This window comes from Somniosus microcephalus, chromosome 9, assembly GCF_052327205.1.
Source record: "Somniosus microcephalus isolate GS21.2 chromosome 9, FLI_Smic_1.0, whole genome shotgun sequence".
NCBI lineage: Eukaryota > Metazoa > Chordata > Chondrichthyes > Squaliformes > Somniosidae > Somniosus > Somniosus microcephalus.
Window position 1 is genome coordinate 211487122 of NC_140995.1, and position 16424 is coordinate 211503545.

At 45.0% G+C, this 16424-nt stretch overlaps 1 protein-coding gene across 2 annotated transcripts in view; it reads right to left on the reverse strand.

The window, feature by feature from the left end:
- Positions 1–13163, reverse strand: part of LOC147112994 (myelin and lymphocyte protein-like) — a 30171-nt gene extending 17008 nt beyond the window's left edge. For both annotated transcript variants that reach the window (XM_085996257.1, XM_085996258.1), the window contains exon 1: positions 12955–13163. In XM_085996257.1, the coding sequence (XP_085852383.1) occupies positions 12955–13062 (108 nt within the window). In that variant the 5' untranslated portion in view covers positions 13063–13163. The remainder of the gene's footprint in view (positions 1–12954) is intronic.
- Positions 13164–16424: the final 3261 nt, after the last annotated feature.

Genomic DNA, 16424 nt, shown 5'->3' on the forward strand with positions numbered 1-16424 from the left:
GGCAGCGGTGAGCTCGGCCACATTTACTGCCGGCAGTTGAAGATCGAGCGGCCTGGAGGATCGCCTGCCAGCACTCAGGTATGTCATGGGGTGGGGGGATTGGGGGGGAGGTTCGGTAAAGAAAAGAAAGAACACTTGCATTTATATAGCGCCTTTCACAACCTTAGGACGTCCCAAAGCGCTTCACAGCTACTGAAGTACTTTTGAAAGTGTAGTCATTGTTGTAATGTAGAGAAATGCGGCAGCCAATTTGCCCACAGCAAAGACCCACAAACAGCAATGTGATGATGGCCAGATAATCAGTTTTAGTGATGATGGTTGAGGGATAAATATTGGCCAGGACACCGGGGAGAACTCCCCTGCCTTTCTTCGAATAGTGTCATGTGATCTTTTATGTCCACCTGAGAGGGCAGACAGGACCTCGGTTTAATCGATGAATTCAAAATCTCCCAAATCAGATTAGTACCTATGCTGCCCATGTCCTAACTCACACCAAATCCTGTCCACCTATCAACTCACTGATTTCCTGCTCTTGCCCTGAACTAGACAATTTAATTCACTTTGCCTCCAATTTCCACCCTTCCCTCACCTTCACATGGTCCATCTCCGACTCTTCCCTTCCCCTCCTCGACTTCTCCGTCTCCATCTCTGGGGATAGGTCATTGACCAACATTCACTACAAGCCCACTGACTCCCACAGCTACCTGGACTACACTTCCTCCCACCCCGCCTCCTGTAAGAACTCTATTCCATTCTCCCAGTTTCTCAGTCTCCGCCGCATCTGCTCCGACGATGCCACATTCCACACCAGTGCTTCCGACATGTCTTCCTTTTTCCTCAACCGAGGATTCCCCTCTAACGTGGTTGACACGGCCCTCGACCGTGTCCGTTCTATCTCCTGCACTTCTGCCCTCACCCCTGCCCCTCCCTCCCGGAACCACGATAGGGTTTCCCTTGTCCTCACCTTTCACCCCACCAGCCTCCACATTCAACGGATCATCCTCCGCCATTTCCGCCACCTCCAACATGATCCCACCACCAAATGCATCTTCCCCTCCCCTCCCCTTTCAGCATTCTGTAGGGACCGCACCCTCCGAGAAACCCCAGTCCACTCCTCTATCACCCTCAACAGCCCTTCTCCTTCACCTGGCACCTTCCCGTGCAAGCGCAGGAGATGCAATACATGCCCTTTTACCTCCTCCCTTCCCACTGTCCAGGGCCCAAAACACCCCTTCCAAGTGAAACAGCGATTTACTTGTACTTCTTGCAATCTAGTATACTGTATTCGCTGCTCACAATGTGGTCTCCTCTACACTGGGGAGACCAAACAAAGATTGGGTGACCGCTTTGCGGAACACCTCCGTTCAGTCCGTAAGGGTGACCCCGAGCTTCCGGTCGCCTGTCACTTTAATTCACTGCCCCATTCCCACTCAGACCTCACCGTCCTCGGCCTCTTGCGTTGTTCCACGGAAGCTCAGCGTAAGCTCGAGGAACAGCACCTCATCTTCCGATTAGGCACTTTACAGCCTTCCGGACTCAATATCGAGTTCAACAATTTCAGATCATAACCTCGGCCCCTATTACATTTTTACATATATTTTTTATCCACACCTTTGTTTTGGCCCTTCCCCCTTTTTTTCTCTCCCACATGGAAGCTGTCTCTCATTCTGCCAGCGTATTTCACACCTAATCTAGAGCCGTCTTTTGTCTCCACTAGTCCTATCACCATCTCGTCTCGTTTTGAATACCTCTTAATGTCTCTTCACTTCTCTTTTGTTCTCTCATCCCCATTTCCCAGCCCCCAAACTGGCCTTTTAATCTGTTTCATTTCCTGTGCTTTTCCAGTCCTGACAAAGGGTTTCGACCTGAAACGTTGACTCTATTTCTCTCTCCACGGATGTTGCCTGGCCTGCTGAGTTTTTCCAGCATTTTCTGTTGTTAACTCACTGACCTACATTGTCTTCCGGTTCATCCACGGCTGGATTATAAAATTCTCATCCTCAGGTTCATATCCCCTCACAGCCTTGGCCCTCCCTATCTCTGTAACCTCCTCCAGCCCCACAACTGTCCGAGACCTCTGCTTTCTTCAAACTCTGGCCTCTTGTGCATCCCCCACTTCCTTCACCCCACCATTGCCAGGCGTGCCCTCAGCCGTCTAGGCCCTAAGCTCTAGAATTCCCTCCCTGTTAGATCCGTGGTTCAGTGGATAAATAATTACACGGATGCTGTACATAAACAAATAACAGGTCTTTACTGGAGGAGGGTATCTCTAGACTGGGGTACAGAGGCATGCGCACAGCTTATATACCGGTGTGGTCACTGCCGGTACTACAGTATACAGGAGCTGTAAAAAGTAGTTCTGACTTAAAGCACATACACTACAATTCCTCCCTTTTCAGATTAATAATACCCCCTTAATATTCAAATAACAATTACATTTTTACTTGTACATTCAATAACAAAAGTCCATTTATAGATTCAGTCTTTGGGGCGGCTTCCTGACGCTTTCGGGATAGCGCCTTTCCGGAGGTTCTTGTTCTTGGTGCAGAGGCGATTCTGACCCCTTTTCATCGGGTAGTTCATCGGGTTCCACTGCTACTGGGTCTGAAGTAGATGCTACCGGTATGTTGGGCTCATCCCCAGGTACTCGAGACATGGGGTTGATGCCTTCCTGTGACGTTAAGATCTGATCGACGTGGCGTCTCACAATGTTCTCCCCGACATCCACTGTGTACATTAATGGCCCCTGCCTTGTACATATTGTTCCGGGTTGCCACTTCTCTGTTCGATAGTCACGGGCCAAGACTGGTTGCCCTACATTGAAACTCCTTGTCGGCTTCTCGTTGATGTGCTGGAATTGTTTGTCCTCAACATTTCTTCGCACATTTGGTCTGAGCAAGTCCAGATGAGATCTCACCCTTCGGTTAAAGAACATCATGGCCGGGGTCTGGTTGGTAACTGCATGTGTCGTGTTTTGGTAGGCTAATAAGAAATTGTCCATCTTATGCTGTAGTGGAATTTCCTCGTCGCACATGGCCTTTATCGCCTTCTTAAAGGTTTGTACGAACCTCTCAGCCAATCCATTGGTGGCTGGATGATACGGGGCGGATGTGTAATGCCTTACCCCATTCCTTTTCATGAATTTTTGGAACTCGTCGGATACAAACTGTGGTCCATTATCAGAGCAGATCTGCTCTGGCAAACCGTTTCTGGCAAATATGGTCCGTAGGACTGCAATCGTTTTCTCTGTAGTGGTTGAAGACATCTTTATCACCTCAGGCCACTTTGAATGAGCATCCACTGCTATTAAGAACATTGAGTCCATGAATGGACCAGCGAAATCAATGTGCACCCGTTGCCACGGAGAGGAGGGCCACTCCCATGGGTGTAGAGGGGCATGTGGTGGTGCATTTTGGACCTTCTGGCATCCTAAGCAGCTCTTAGTTAGGTCTTCGATTTGTTGATCGATTCCCGGCCACCACACATAAGCCCTAGCAAGGCTTTTCATTTTCACTCCCCCCAGATGATCTTCATGTAGCTCCTTTAGCACTCTCTCCCTTAACTTGGGTGGAATCACCACTCTGGATCCACACATCACTGTCCCCTGGCATACTGACAGCTGTTCTCTTCTGGATGAGAATGCTGGCAACAGTGAGTCGCCATGTGTTGGCCATCCCCTCACCGTCAATTCATATACCCGTGACAGCGTCGGATCATTGCGGGTCTCCTTCTCTATATCCGCGTTTGTTACTGGCAATCGTTCAATTATCGACGAATAAAATATCTCGATAGGGTCCACTGCTGGTGCTTCCTCGACCGTAGGCAGTGGCAGGCGCGATAGCCCATCAGCATTCCCATGCTGTTTCGTGCCTTTACATTCTATTTCATACTGATTCACCCCTAGAAACAGGGACCATCTTTGTAACCGCTGTGCAGTCATTACTGGCACGCCCTTCTTAGGATTAAAGATGGAGACAAGTGGTTGGTGGTCAGTCAGCAAGGTGAACTTCTGCCCATGCAGATAATGGTTGAATTTTTTTACTCCCCATACTAGGCTGAGGGCCTCCCTGTCAATCTGGGCGTAGTTGCGCTCGGCTGAGGTTAGTGACCGAGACGCAAAGGCTACTGGCCTCTCCAACCCGTCTGGGAATTTGTGCGACAGCACCGCTCCAATGCCGTAGGATGATGCATCACATGGCAAACGAATTGGTAGTGCTGGGTTGAAATGGGCCAACACCTCTTTTGATGTGATCAATTCTTTACACTTCTGGAAAGCTCGTCTACGTTCGTCATCGCACTTCCATGGTACCCCTGTTTGCAGTAGGGTGTTCAGCGGGTGTAATACCGTAGACAAATTTGGTAAGAACTTGTGGTAATAGTTTACCAGCCCGAGGAACGACCTCAGTTGTGACACATTTTCCGGTGCTGGAGCCTTGACTACTGCCTCAATCTTGTCAGGGGACTTATGTAACCCCTCTTCATCGATGACGTGGCCGCAATACGAGATCTGTTTCTGGAAAAACTCGCACTTGTGGCGATTAGCTCGTAGCCCATATTCCTTTAATCTGGCGTGCACCTTCTCCAAGTTAGCGAGGTGATCACCGTCATTTTTGCCCGTGACCAAGATGTCGTCCAAATAACACTGGGTCCCTGGAATCCCTTGCAGGACCTGATCCATTGCCCTTTGCCAGATAGCCAGAGCCGAGGCTACTCCAAACACCAGCCGGTTGTATTGATAGAGCCCTTTATGGGTGTTGATCGTAAGGTAATGTTTCAAAGCTTCTTCTACCTCCATTTGCAAGTACGCCTGGGCTAGATCAATTTTGGTGAAGCGTTTACCACCAGATAGCGAGGCGAAAATATCCTCAATTCGTGGAAGCGGATATTGCACCGTGTGAAGGACTGGGTTCACTGTCACCTTAAAATCCCCACAGATGCGGGCCTTCTTTGGTTCCCCAGGCGTATTACTCAACGACCTCTTCATTACAGGAACGATGGGTGTAGCCCACTCGCTCCAGTCCACTTTGGACAGTACTCCTGAACGTTCCAACCCTTCCAGCTCTGCTACAACAGCTGGTCTGATCGCATAAGGCACTGGTCTGGCCTTCAGAAACTTTGGGCTTGCATTATCCTCTATTTTAATTGTTGCTGTTAGTGTTCCTAGTCCCTCCTGGAACACTTCTTTTGCATCAGTTAGCATTTTTGACAGTCGTCCAGGTGTGACGTCGTCATCCTTTATGGCCTCCACCTTCAGTGCCTGTATGGAATGCCAATCTAAATGTATCTTCCGGATCCATTCACGTCCTAGCAGTGGTGGACCTCCATTTGGCAATACATATATATCCATTTTAGGTATTTCCTGACTTTTATATGTCACTTTCACCCTTATTTTTCCTTTGGGGTAGACTTTTTGCCCCGTATACGTCTTCAAGACAATCTCTGTAGCTTTCAAGGGTATGTGTGAAAATAGCCGCTTGTAGTCTCTTTGATTTATGACTGTTAGAGCTGACCCTGTGTCCAATTCCATTTCCACTTGGACTCCGTCTATCTTGAGTGTAACCCAGATAGTCTGGTGATCCTCCATTTTGGTTACATTATGTAGTTTCAGACAACCCAGCTCCTTGCTTCCGGAGTCTGTGTCACCTTTCTGTTCGTCTGAACCACTGTCCATCACCTGGTGTACCTTTTTGTACTTCTCCTGTGGAGATTTCTTACTGTTGGTCTTCTTCCCAGACCTGCAGACTCTTGCTATGTGTCCTGCTTTCCCACACTGTCTGCACACTTGGTCCTTGAACCAACAATCTTTCTGGTCATGTGTTGTTCTGCCGCAGCGATAGCACTTCCCTGCTCCATAGGTCATTTCGTTGGTGCCATATTCTTGCGGTCTCCGTTGTATCTCTGCAGCGCCCCTTGCGGCTGCTTCGTGTGATACTGCCATATTGAAAGCTTTGTCCAGCGTAAGGTCCTTTTCTGATAGAAGCCGTTTCTGGGTTCCTTCACTTTGTAGCCCACACACAAACTTGTTCCTTAACGTGTCTGCTAGTCCCGCTCCAAACTGGCAGTATTTCGATAGCTTGCGCAGTTCCGTTAGGTACTCAGCATTGCTTTCGTCTTTGTGTTGGTTCCTTTTATGGAACTTAAATCGTTTTGCTATCAGCAGTGGTGTGGGGTTTAAGTGGTCCTGTAGGATTTCTACTATGCTTTCAAAATTCTTGTTTACCGGCTTCTCTGGGGTTATTAGATTTTGCAGTAACCCATAAGTTTTTGCACCCATGGAATTTAACAGAACCAGTGCTTTATTAGCATCTGGCACTTCATTCGCCCTGCAGTACACCTCAATACGTTCCACATATGTCACCCAATCTTCGACTTCATTGTCGAACGTAGAGATACTGCCACTCTTCGGCATCCTTGGTTGTGCGTTAACTATCACCAATGGCGCCTCCCGCGCTTCCCCTTCTTCTCCGCTGGCACAAAATGGCGTCTCCCGCGCTTTCCTTCCTTCCCGCGCTCGCCCGTCTTCTCCGCTGCGGCTTCGCAAAATGGTGTCTCCCGCGCTCTTCCTTCTTCTCCGCGGCTCAATGGCGCCTCCCGCACTCTCCCTGCTTCTCCGCGGCTCAATGGCGCCTCCCGCGCTCTCCCTGCTTCTCCGCGGCTCAATGGCGTCTCCCCTTGCTTTGCCCCGCGGACCCTGATCAGCCCGTGATCCCTGGCTGTGCTCTGCGCGTTCTTCTCTTGATATTTGTCGACACCGCTCAGTCTAGAACCCGGCTGTTTCTTACCCTCTCTCCGGTTTGCAGTATTTTTCCTCGACGCCGCTCGGTGATCAACCCCCGGCTGCGCCCTGCTCTCTTCACCCTCTTTCTTACCCCGTCAACGCTGCCCGGCTCTCTCTCTCTGCCGTCGGTCGGCTCCAGCCGCCGCTGCTCGGGAAGGGTCTGCTCTGGACCTGTCGTCGGTCTCTTACTACTCGTTGTGGCTGGGGAACCAAGCCCGGCTCTCCACAGCCTCCCCAGCAAAGTTGGATCTCTGCCTGACTGCTGGGCGGTTGCTCGCGGTCGACGCCCGTGTTCCTGGACTTGACTATTTTTTTTTTTATGTTGCAGTTAGATTCGCATTAACACTCGTCGCCACTGTTAGATCCGTGGTTCAGTGGATAAATAATTACACGGATGCTGTACATAAACAAATAACAGGTCTTTACTGGAGGAGGGTATCTCTAGACTGGGGGTACAGAGGCATGCGCACAGCTTATATACGGTGTGGTCACTGCCGGTACTACAGTACTGTGGTGATTATTCTTTATGTTTAGTAAGAAGTATTGTGATTGGTTGTTTGTTTCCTGCCTTGGGATATATGCTGTAATCTCATTGATAGTTGATGTCATGTGATTTGTGGTGGCCATCTTAAATTCAGTTCTTTCCAGCCTTTAGTTGGGACTGGGTGTTGAAAGATGTGCTACAGGATTTTTAAGTTAATAAAGCCTAGATTAGAAAGGCAAATCTATTCTTCATTTCAATTTATTAACTTTATGTCAGAATGGAGCGATATCTTCAACCAGAACGATTCAATGCTGACCCTAATTCTGCAGGAGTGGATGATAAATGGAAACACTGGTATTGTACATTTAAAAACTTTTTGGGCGTGTTGGATCAAGAGTCTCTAAATAAGCTGAATATGCTGATCAACTACATTGCTCCGGATGTGTATAAGTATATTTTGGACTGTAAAACTTACGAAGTGGCTATTTCTACATTGGAAAAGATTTTTGTTAAACCAAAGAATGAGGTATTTGCACGTCACCTTCTATCTGCCCATAGGCAGCAGGTGGGAGAATCTTTGGATACTTATTTACAAGCACTTCGGTGCTTTAGTGTTAACTGTAATTATAAGGCCGTGACGGCTGAAGAATATAAGGAAGAATCGGTACGGGATGCTTTTATTAATGGATTACTGTCTAGATCAATTCGTCAGCGGTTGTTAGAAAATAAGACTTTGGATCTTAAGAGTGCTTTTGAGCAAGCTTCTACATTGGATGTGGCTCAGAGAAGTTCGGATTCTTATGCTCTTTTTAATCGGCCTGTGACTGTGGTTTCGGCAGTTCCGGATGAAAAGGAATTATGTGGACTTAATAGGAGTGGTTTACTAGATTCTGAAACAGTTTCTACTTCAGCGGCTGTTGCCTCTAGGATTCAGAAGTGTTATTTTTGTGGGAACGTCCGGCACCCTCGTCTGAAGTGTCCTGCTCGGGAGGCTGTGTGTAGTAAATGCGGCAAGAGAGGTCATTACGCACGTGTGTGTAAATCATCAGGTTCAATTACCTCCTCTGTGACTATTCAGCCTTTAGATAGGGCGTTTATTGCATCAATTTCTGCTGCATTTGCTCATGGCCTAAACAAAGCTATAGTTACGGCCCAAGTTAATGGGTTGGAAGTGAAGGCCCTTATAGATACGGGCAGTACCGAGAGTTTTATAAGTCTTCAGTTTGCAAAGGAGAAGCATTTGAAAATTTCGCCTGTTTCCTATCAGGTGTGTATGGCTCAGACGACTCTCACTTCACAAGTAGCTGGTTGTTGCCTTGTGAAATTGATTCTTCTAGGTAATACGTATACTGATATATGCCTATCTGTTTTGCCTAATCTCTGTGCGGATATTTTGATTGGTCATGATGTGCTTCAGTTACACGAGTCTCTCAGTCTTTCATTTGGAGGGACTAAGCCACCTTTATCTATTTGTGGATTAACCTCTTTATCCATTTCTCCATTATCACTTTTTTCCAATTTGATGCCAGATTGTAAGCCAATTGCTACCAAGTCAAGAAGGTATAGCAGTCAGGATAGAGAATTTATTAATTCTGAAGTTCAACGTCTCTTATTGGAAGGAATCATTGAACCTAGTTGTTTGCCTTGGCGGGCACAGGTAGTTGTCACGACTAACGAGAGACATAAGAAACGAATGGTGATAGACTATTCCCAAACTATTAATAGGTGTACTCAATTAGATGCGTACCCTTTGCCTAAGATTGATGAGCTTATCAATAAAGTATCTCAGTATAAGGTTTTTAGCACTATTGACCTAAAGAGTGCTTATCATCAGATTCCTATTGTTAAGAAGGATCAACCATATACGGCCTTTGAGGCTGGTGGAAAGCTGTATCAGTTTTGCCGAATACCATTTGGTGTTACTAATGGTGTTGCTTGTTTTCAACGGGCAATGGATGCTTTTATAAGTGATAACTCTCTCTCTGACACCTTTTCATACTTAGATGACATCACGGTGTGTGGCAAATCAAGGGTGGAGCATGATTCTAATTTAGAAAGATTCCTTCAAGCTGCGGAAAAAGTTGGTTTAACTTTCAATAAAGAGAAGTGTACCTTTTCGACCACTGAGGTAAATCTACTGGGGTACATTATCTCGGGAAACAAGATTAAACCAGACCCAGAACGTCTGCGACCATTGATTGATTTACCTTGTTCTACTAATTCTAAGGCTTTGCAACGAGTTGTTGGACTGTTTTCTTACTATTCTAATTGGATTGCAAATTTTTCACAGAAGATCCGGCCTCTTATTCGGGTTACGACATATCCTCTATCATGGGAGGCCAGGACGTGTTTTGATAATTTTAAAAAGGATATCCTTGGAGCAGTTGTGCATTCTATTGATGAGCAGGTTCCTTTTGTGATTGAGACGGACGCTTCTGATTTTGCAATTGGGGCTACTCTGAACCAAAATGGAAGACCTGTGGCCTTTTTCTCACGTACCTTGAACAATAGTGAAAAAAGGCATTCTTCAATAGAGAAAGAGGCGTATGCAATAGTAGAAGCATTGCGTAAATGGAGACATTATTTATCGGGGCGACATTTTACGTTGGTAACTGATCAAAAGTCTGTGTCCTTTATGTTTGATGTCAAACATTTTGGAAAGATTAAGAATGATAAAATAATGAGGTGGAGGATTGAGTTGGCATGTTACCATTTTGATATAGTTTATCGTCCGGAGAAGGATAATGTTGCTGCTGATGCGCTGTCGAGGGCTTATTGTTCTGTGATTCACAGAGATACGCTTATTAACCTTCACAATGCCTTATGCCATCCTGGGGTTACGAGGACGATACACTTCGTACGCAGTAAGAATTTGCCCTTTTCAGTTGAAGACGTCAAGCGGATGACTTCATCATGTTCTATCTGTGCTCGGTGTAAACCGAATTTCTTTAAGCCTCAACGAGCTTATCTTATAAAGGCTATTTCTCCTTTTGAACGTTTGAGCGTCGATTTTAAGGGGCCTCTTCCTTCAACTACTCAAAACCGATATATATTTACTGTTGTGGATGAGTTTTCAAGGTTCCCTTTTGCTTTTCCTTGCGCAGATGTATCAGCTGCTACAGTTATCAAATGTCTGACTCAACTTTTTGTCATCTTTGGGATGCCTGCGTATATCCATTTGGATCAGGGAAGTTCTTTTATGTCTTCCCAGTTGAAGGAATACCTTCAGAGTCAGGGAATTTCTACTAGCAGAACTACCCCGCATAATCCCCAGGGTAATGGACAATGCAAACGATACAATGGGGTGATCTGGAAGGCAGTTATGTTGGCTTTGACATCCCGGAACCTTAAGAATACACAGTGGGAAATGGTACTGCCTGATGCCCTGCATTCCATTAGATCATTGCTTTCAACGGCTACTAATGTGACCCCCCATGAAAGGCTCTTTAACTATCCGCGGAGATCTACTACGGGATATTCGGTACCTTCATGGCTTACTATGCAGGGATCTGTGCTGCTTCGACGCCATGTTAGATTGTCAAAATATGATCCTTTAGTGGAGGAGGTGGAGCTGTTGGAGGCAAATTCCCAATATGCTCATATTCGAATCCAAGATGGGAAAGAAAGTACCGTTTCAATTAAAGACTTGGCTCCTTGTGGTGGCCAGCCCTCTTCTGAGGATATTAACAATAGTCATGATTCAGATAATGTGGATGCTGTTACAGATACTATGAATATTTCCAATCCGACTGCAGATAATTATACTTCTATTAGTCAGCCCTCGATGGATGTTCATGACCATCCCAGTTTACCTCCTGATGGGGTTTCTAATCTGGAAACCGTTGAAAATCGGGATATGGATAGCCTTCCTGCAGAAGATACTTCTGTGTCTCCTGGTGTGGGAGGGCAAGGAATTTCACCAAGGTTAAGAAGGTCGACATGAACAAGATATCTGGTCGACCGATTGAAAATGGACTTTTAAATTGATAGTAATGTTTTAAAATTGTTGAAATATTATATTATATTGTTTTAGTTGAGAGATACTTAATACTTATGTGCAATGTTACTATTTGTTGTTGCTCACTTAGTATTGTGTCATGTTGAATAGTTTTATTTTGTCTGTGCATAGTTTTAGTTGTAAATAATTAATTATAAATTGTAAAGGTTATTTAGGTTGGAGTATATTTTAAAAGGAGGGGTGAATGTAGTGATTATTCTTTATGTTTAGTAAGAAGTATTGTGATTGGTTGTTTGTTTCCTGCCTTGGGATATATGCTGTAATCTCATTGGTAGTTGATGTCATGTGATTTGTGGTGGCCATCTTAAATTCAGTTCTTTCCAGCCTTTAGTTGGGACTGGGTGTTGAAAGATGTGCTACAGGATTTTTAAGTTAATAAAGCCTAGATTAGAAAGGCAAATCTATTCTTCATGTCAAGTACACAGGAGCTGTAAAAAGTAGTTCTGACTTAAAGCACATACACTACACTCCCCTAAGCCTTTGCCTCTCCCATAGTCCCCAATTTAAGGTAGTTTATGGATTCAGCTTTAACATTTAAAGGAAATGTGTGCTAAGAGACCCGTGGCTCCTTGAGAGAAATTGCTGTACGATACAACAACAACAACATGCATTTATTTAACACCTTTAATGTAGTAAAATGTCCCGAGGCTTCACAGGAGCGTTATCCCCCCACCTCTCTTTGCTCCTTTAAGACACTCCTTAAAACCTGCTCTTTGACCAAGCATTTAGTTACCCTCCCTGATATCGCCTTCTTTGGCTCGCTGTCAGTTTTTTGTCCGACAAGAAGTATCTTAAAGGAGCAAAGAGAGGTGGGGGGATAACGCTCCTGTGAAGCGCTACGGGACATTTTACTGCATTAAAGGTGCTATATAAATGCACATTGTTGTATCGTGCAGCAATTTCTCTCAAGGAGCCACAGGTCTCTTAGCACGCATTTCCTTTAAATGTTAAAGCTGAATCCATAAATGATCTTAAATTGGGGAACACTGAAAGCGTATGGTATCAAGCACTGGATGGCTGAGGCGGAGAAAAACACCAGCATAGACGTGATGGGCCAAACGGGCTGTAACATTCTATGATCATGTGTACAGCTCTCACCATCTGAACTGTCACTGGATTCAAATGATACCATAATAATAAAAATATCAGTATCCAGTTCATTTTGTCCACGATTAATGGTCTACTTGTAGATCCGTGGCATTTAATGAAACAGGTTATAACATTCAGTGAGTGTGTGCAGTGATGGCTGTGACACCAGTCACTGCAGTCGAATACACTTTTCACTCTGTCTTGACTGAAGAAAGCACTGACTCCGGTTAATCCCGCAGCAGCTGGAGTTTGTGCAGTTGTATAAGATGTGCAACAATTGGAATTAATTAGTCAGCACAGATAAGCTACTTGACTGCTCTTGACTGAATAAGATATGCCTGGCTTCTTCTTTTCAGTTTGCACGGTGACTTGCATTGAGTCAATTGATTAAAACTGAGAGGTTTTTTTTTCTCCCTTTTTCAAACAAAGTTGATTTTTTAAAAGAAAAAGCAGGCACTATTGAAACTGCACATCGACGTAAAAATCATCGAGTAACATGGAACGTTCTATCCTATGTTAGCGAGGCAAAACAAGGTTTTTTTTCTGTAATTTTTTTTTTGAATCAATCGTTTTTGTTGTACTCACAAGTTCAGGCATCATTAGAAGATCCGGGATGCTGGTTAGTAATTTTGTCCCTGCAGGAATTATACAGCCTGATGGAGGGTCAACGTTGGTGGTCTCCGGTGATGCCATGGTTTATTTCCACCCTCCCAAAAGAGAACTTCTGCCAAATCCTGGTGCTTTGCTGTTGTTTGCAGCAGACAGCGACCATGGCACTGATACATGAGCACAGATTTGGACACACCTCTTCCAATCTTTTCCCTTGAAAAACTGGTTTTGGCTGTTTATCTCCGGCACTCCTAAAAATGCCACTGTCTTGCATTGTTTCAATGAGTGTTCTCTAAAGGACCAAAATGTAAAGAAATCTGAAACAATTAGCTTAGAATTAAGTGCCGAAAGCTTAACTATAACTATACAATCAGCAATATTTTCTTGGAGCGAGGTAGTCACGTTCTTGAATTTAATGACTACCTCTATGTACTAAGGCATTTATTCGATGCTTAAAAGTTTATTGGTTCTTTTACAAAATCTAGTTGAAACACTTTATTGATAAAGGTGGCTACACCGAGCAGTGCCTTTTCTTGAAGTACCAAAATGCAAGTGGAGTGTAATGTTACTGAAATGTAGAAATCACGCAGCAAACAGGTCCTTGACTAAAGATAATAAACATAGTCAGGGAGGGAGGTGTAGGATTTTGTAGGTTTCTGGGTGGGAACGGTTTATGAAAAAAAGTTAATCAAAGGACTTCATTGTGGAAGTAACCTACATATGCAGAGCAACAAATAATAACCCACGGATACAGGCCAGCTGCACAGGCGGGCACTGACCACTCACGTTTTCCATTTACTGCCACAGCTAGTTTTTAGTGTGGTTGAACATTCTTTTTACTTCGATTTTTTCAGCACTTTAAGCTTTATTTTGTTCCCTCCTCTCCCAAGGATGACTGATTCCTGTTGTGTACAGTTCCACCGCACCTAACACCTTCCTGACACAAGTGGCAATCACAAAGATCATCCGTCCAGCAGGGGTTACAATTAGGAGCATTTTCTCTTCTCTAATATGGGTTGCTGAGGGCAGTGGGCGCACCCACTGCTGCCCTGGCTAAGATCAGCTACCATGACTCTGACCACGGACCAAACTTGGGGCCTTTCCTGCTCTTCACGGCTTAGCTAATCGTTGCACAAACTCACTGAGCCATCAGGAGAACCTAGTGATACTTTAGGGCTCCTTGCAGTACGTACAGCCTTTCTACTGAAAGGCCTTCTTCCAGACCATTGCTAAGGTCCTGAGAGTGTGCAGTTTTAAACCTAGGAAGCATGGCCCAAAAAAACAAAACTTAGACTAACTGAAAATTTCACTCAGAGAAACTACAAGGATGGCTGGTGTGGGGAATTGAAACTTTCACAATGGTGCAACCTCTCCTGAGGTTGGCTAGAGTACAGAGGCCTCTAAATAACCCAAACCTCTAAATGAAACACTTTTCCTTTTTAATGCCAGTATCAATTTACAGAGTGAAGAGGCAACTTTGTAGCTCGGCATGTTTGATGCCCTACCTCCCTTTATTATTTCAGCGTTCTTCCAATTCTGACCTCTTGTACATCCCCGATTTTCATCGCTCCACCTTTGGCAGCCATGCTTTCAGCTGCCTAGGCCCTAAGCTCTGGTATTCCCTCCCTAAACCCCTGTATCGCTACCTCTCTCTCCACCTTTAAGACTTTTCTTAAAAACCTATATCTGACCAAGCTTTTGGTCATCTGTCCTAATACCTCTTTATGTGGCTCGGTGTCAAATTTTGTTTGATGACGCTCCTGTGAAGCGCCTTGAGACATTTTACTACGTTAAAGGCGCTATATAAATGCAAGTTGCTGTTGTTGCATACCTGAAAAGGGAAGGTGATCTGACACTGCATGTCATAAGCACCATTAAAAATAAAATCCCTTGTCAAGGTGAGTGACATCAACTTCCATATTGGGCACCCAATGTCAGTACCAAGTACCCCCAGGTCAGTTATGGTACGGTTCAATGCAGATAAAATTACTTCTACTCTGCTCCAACAATATGTCTCAACATGACGCAATCCTTAACATGTCTCAACACTGCAGAGCAGCAATCAACAAAGGCAATAGAATGTTGAACTAAATAGCCAAAACAATAGAATATAAGTCAGGGCAAGTCGTGATCAAACCGTAGAGTGCTCTAGTCAGACCCCACCATAATTACTGCCTCTAGTTCTGGTCTCTGAGACATAAGAGAGGCAGTCAAGCACTGGAGACAGCACAGAGAAGAGCCACAAGGCTGATCTGTAGCATCAGGGGTCTGAATTATGAGTAAAGACTGAAAAACAGACTTCTCAGACTAGAAAAGAGGCACCTAAGAGGTGATTTCATTGAAGAAGTATACAAGATAGTTAAGGGTATGGAAAAGGTAAATCTGGAATATTACTTTAAATTAAATTTAAATTAAATTAAATCTGAAATAGACACAATTCTGGATGGATGAATTAAGATTGGCCGAATGACCTTCCTCATTGTAATTACCTTGTGAACAGTAGAAGGATATATTCTCCTGTATTAGTTTTATTGGTTCTTTTTCAAAATCTACTTTAACTTGAATGATAAGATAGCCTATATAAGGAAGCACTTTGTATTTGATTATTAATTGATATTTTCCACTTGAAATACCAGACTACCGTTGGAGTATCATGTTACAGAATGTAGAAATCAAACAATATGGACAGGAACAGTGTGAAAAAGATGATCAATGGAATTCATTGTGAAATCCAATCTTGGTTGAGCAGACATTCCTTCCAATTAAATATTAGGAAGACCGAAGCTGTTGTCTTCGGTGCCCGCCACAAACTCCGTTCCCCCCTCCCTGGCCATTGTCTGATGTTGAACTAGCCTGTTCACAATCTCGACATCCTATTTGACCCTGAGTTCACCTTCTGACCCCATATCCTCTCCATTACGAACTTCCACCTCCGTAATATCGCCCATCTCCACCCTTGCCTCAGCCCATCTGCTGCTGAAACCCTCATCCATGGCTTTGTTACCTCCAGACTCGACTATTCCAGACTTCAACAATTTCAGATCATAGCAGGGTCGACTAGGCTGGGTGTGCCCAGTCACCAGAGGTAACCATGCGGGAGTGGGAAGAGAAGCCATTGCAGGTGATTCTCTGGCTACGATTAGATAGATAAGAATGCAACCAGACGAGTGCAGTCCCACCCAGCTGGACCTGAATAATGAGAGGTGATCTAATTGAAACATATAGGGGAAGAAATTGAGTATAGCCCCGTTTGGAGCGCCAGCCTCGCCAGGGCGCTAAAAGTAGCGCCCCGGAAGCATTCGCGGCCGCCCGCCAGAAATTGAGTGGTAGCGCCCCAAAGGGAAGCACGGCGCTACTGGAGGCGCCCCGCATCCCTCTTGGGGCGCTGCGACTGAATATTGTGGCGCAATGTGCCGCAGCGCCACACGCTGCAGCACGTCGCGCTG